This window comes from Pinus tabuliformis, chromosome Q, assembly GCF_031772625.1.
Source record: "Pinus tabuliformis cultivar Carrire ecotype Pingquan chromosome Q, CPIR1, whole genome shotgun sequence".
Taxonomy (NCBI): domain Eukaryota; kingdom Viridiplantae; phylum Streptophyta; class Pinopsida; order Pinales; family Pinaceae; genus Pinus; species Pinus tabuliformis.
In genome coordinates this window covers 2,844,964-2,849,058 of record NC_142296.1, presented here as the reverse complement: position 1 = coordinate 2,849,058, position 4,095 = coordinate 2,844,964, and the positions used below count along the sequence as shown (strand labels likewise).

Here is a 4,095-nt window from a genome sequence, read left to right as displayed (position 1 = left end):
AACGGCTACTTCTGAAAGTCATACTATCCTTAGTATGCACATGGACACGTATTCGTAATCTCCTTGGCTTGGTTCTTGGGATTCTCTAGATCCCTTGAACAACATATTTCCCATTGACGAGAGTATTGTTGAGGTTATGTCTCTTGACAAAACTCCTTGGAATGATGCTCATCATCATTCCTCATTTCTTCGAAGTCTTAATGATATTTCCTCGTGTCTTAATACTTTTGTTTCTCATAACCCGACGCATCCACTTCAAACACCTGTTTTGGTGCATGAAGTTCTATCCGAGGGTAATATGGGAAATATTATTGCTACCATGCCAATCGACATTTCCATTAAACATGGGATTGTCGAGAACATCCACATCGGGGTTTCCTGTTCTCCTGAAGAGGTAAGGGTTTACACTAACCTTTTTAAATAATTTTGTGATGTCTTGGTTGGTCATATGAGTAAATGCCTGGTATCGATCCAACTATAGTGGTGCGTGAATTACCCACTTATCCTAATGTGAAGCCCGTTCGTCAACAACTCCTTCCAATGCATCCCAGAAAGGCCGCTGCTATTAAGGGGGAAGTTGAAAAACTTCTAAAGGTTGGTTTTATTTACCCTATCCTATTGACAGATTGGGTTTCTAATATTGTACTTGTTACTAAAAAGCAGGGAACCATTCGAGTTGGTGTTGATTACCACAATATCAGTCGTGTGTGTCCAAAAGACAATTATCCCACTTCCTTTATTGATCATATCATTGATGAGTGTGCTAGGAGTGAGATCTTTTGTTTTATGGATGATTTTTTTGGTTATAACCAGATAAACATATTACTGGCTGATCAACATAAAAATGTTTTCATCTATCCATGGGGGACTTTTTCTTATAAGAAGCTCCCTTTTAGTATAAAAAATGTTGGTGCTACCTTCTAGAGAGTGATGTCATATTCCTTTCATGATATTAAACACATTGTTCAACCTTATTTAGACGACTTACCAACCCATTTTTCTAAGTGTCGTGACCATCTAGACCACATTCAGGTAATAGTTCTATGTTTTCAACACTATAATATTCATCTCAATCCACATAAATGTGTCTTTTGCGTTGAATCTAGTCAGCTCTTGGGTTTTGCTGTGTCCAAAGAAGGCATCTGAATAGATCCTATAAAAGTAGAGGCTATTGTAAATCTACCCCTCCTTCATCCTTGCACCAATTACAGAGTTTCCAAGGGAAGGCCAATTTTCTTTGTCTATTTGTCCCTAATTATGCTGAGCTTACCAAGGGATTTACTCGCTTACTTAAGAAGGGGATCCCATTAATTTGGGATGAAATCGCCCAACAATATTTCGATGCTCTAAAGAAAACACTCATTAGTGCTCCTTTATTGCATCCCCCGATTACCACCGTGATTATTTGTTATACTTGGCCATGGCTAATAGTACCATTGCTATGGTGCTGGTCTAGGACGATGACAATGGAAATGAACATGTAGATTATTATTTGAGTCAAAATATTATTGACACAGAAACTCGATATGCTCATGTCGAGAAGCTTACCTTGGCAGCATTGCATGTTGTCCAACGATTTCACCATTATATTCTTCTATGGAAGACCACAGTGATTTCTGACTGTAACCCCATGACTTATATTCTGACTCATCAGTTGCTTGGGGGAAAATACTCTAAATGGATTGTTATCCTGGAGTAGTTTGATTTGGAGCAGATCCTTGATGAAACCTTGTTTCTCATCAGTACTCTTGACCCATGGTACAAAGATATTATTGCTTATCTTCAGACCCAGACTTTCAATCCGAGTTGTCTCAATCTGACCAACGCGACATCTAACATTAGTCTCAACCTTATCAGATTATTGGTGATATGTTGTACCGCGCTGGTGTTGATTTTGTTCTTTGTAGATGTCTAACACTTGAAGAGGTTGAACGAGTCTTAAATGACTGCCACTCCGGGGCATGTGGTGGTCACATGTTAGGCTATGCCACTACTCAAAAGATCCTTCGCGCTGGTTATTTCTGGCCTTCTATCTTCAAATATTGCATTTTGGCTGTTCAAAATTGCCATGAATGTCAGATATATAATCGTGAACAACATGCCCCACCAACACCCTTACACCCAATTGCTATTATTGGCCCATTCGCTAAATGGGGTATTGATTTCATGACCTGTAACCCTCGCTTAGCCGGGGGGCATGGCTATATCATCATCATTGTCGGCTATTTTACTAAATGGGCCGAGGCGATTCCCACATATAATGTTGATAGTACAACTGATGCTTAGTTCCTCTTTAACTATTTCATAGCCTGTTTTGGCTTCCCTCAAGCCATTTTCACTGATCATGGATCCCATTTTTGTCAGTACATGATGATAGAGCTTACTGCTCAGTTGGTTCTTCACCATGACAACTCAACTCCTTACTACCCACAAGCCAATGGGCAAGTTGAAGCGATTAATAAAGTCTTAATTACTATGCTTCAACGTACCATTGGGAAGCACACAAAAGACTAGCATCTCATGTTGTTTTCGGCTCTTTGGGCTTACTAAACCTTGGCTAAGACAACAACTAGTTTCACTCCATTCCAGTTGGTATATCGTTTAGAGGCGACACTCCCTATCGAGTGTGAGATTCCTTCATTCAAACTAGCTATCAAGCTACTCCCCGATACCTCACTTGAAGAGGAATGCTTACTTTATCTTGAGAGGCTTGATGAAACCCGTCATATTGTTGTGATGGTTATCAAAGCACAAAAAAAACGAGTTAAAGCTCATTATAATCAAACTGTTTCTCCACGAGGTTTCGCTGAAGGTGACTTGGTCTTGTTGTATGACCAAGTGAACGATAAGTTGGGAGGTGGGAAGTTCAAACCTATGTGGCATGGGCCATACATTGTTAAACGCGTTTTGCAAAAAGGTGCTTATGAGTTGGTTGACTATGAAGGTAATGCGTTAGCACAACCCCACAACGGGCTTTATCTGAAAAAGTATTATGCGTGAGTTCCGTGTAATTACTTTTGTACATTAGTGTGTGAATTCATTACTATGAATTTTGATTTTTTGGTGTGATTATTTTCTTTGCAGACATGTTTCCTCTACTTACCTTGTGTTCCGCTCGATTCGCAGATGTCATCGAACCATTATGTTGGTTTTGTTGATGGTTCTTGTCGTAGCACACAATACTTATCTTCTGCAACCTAGGCACTATTCACCCCTAATGGCGAGTTGATCAATTTACAAGGTATTTTCCTGGGATGAACAACTAATAATATTGTCAAGTACAGTGCAGCTATTGAATTGTTATCAAAAGCAGTTTCTCTCAGAATCAGAAATTTGGTTGTTAAGTTAGATTCACAACTCGCTGTGCTACAATTAAATGGTCATTATTCAGTAAGAAATCCACAAATCTTGTGCATGTATCTATGTGTTCGATAACTAGAAAGAAACTTTGATTACATTACATATCAACACATTCCACGAAATTTGAATACATTAACAGATGCATTAGAAAATTATGTTTTAGATAGACATTTGCATCACTTATTAAAAACTAAACACATCATCATGGTTGAACACATAAGTAGATAATAGAAACATGCATATTTATATATATATTGAGTTTGTCAAAGTTTTTTATATCAAAATTTCAAAAAATAGTATTTTGAGACACATGGCTTTGAAAGCATACAACATTGCAGATAAACACGACTAGGAATAGGCTATTCGCCCACATGATGCTCATGATAGCATGAGATCGCTCTGATCACTCGGCCTAACAACCGACGTAGTCTCGCGAATACTCCTACTGTATGCCTCTGGTACCATAGTGACATGTCATCTATAGTCATGTACTCTGGAATCCCTTGAGTAATCACTTCTAGGTTTCACTCCATCTCTACTATAGGATTTGCTCCTTCCTCATACGGATCATCTTCCTCTATCTGGCATGCTACTCTCCAAGCTATTGGGGACATTCTGGGAGGTCTTTCCAGTCCCACATCTACAAATTTATCATAACTAAACTCTCAGATACACTTCAAAAAATCATAAAACTTGAAAAATTCCAAAAAGCAAGTTTTTACATGCATTGGTCCA

General features: G+C 38.6%; 1 protein-coding gene across 1 annotated transcript; it reads left to right on the top strand.

The window, feature by feature from the left end:
* The first annotated feature begins 456 nt into the window (after window positions 1–456).
* LOC149217974 (uncharacterized) lies at window positions 457–3,000 on the top strand. Its single transcript, XM_089383697.1, has 2 exons — window positions 457–594; window positions 2,590–3,000. Exons 1-2 carry the CDS (start codon window positions 457–459, stop codon window positions 2,998–3,000), a joined length of 549 nt encoding a protein of 182 aa, XP_089239823.1.
* Window positions 3,001–4,095: the final 1,095 nt, after the last annotated feature.

What these genes read in the sequence shown, in the direction of transcription:
- LOC149217974 (XM_089383697.1), top strand. Translation starts at nt 457, where the DNA reads ATGCCTGGTATCGATCCAACTATAGTGGTGCGTGAATTACCCACTTAT. An exon ending in AAGTTGAAAAACTTCTAAAG is followed by an intron (nt 595 to 2,589) that starts GTTGGTTTTATT and finishes ACTCCATTCCAG; the next exon opens with TTGGTATATCGTTTAGAGGC.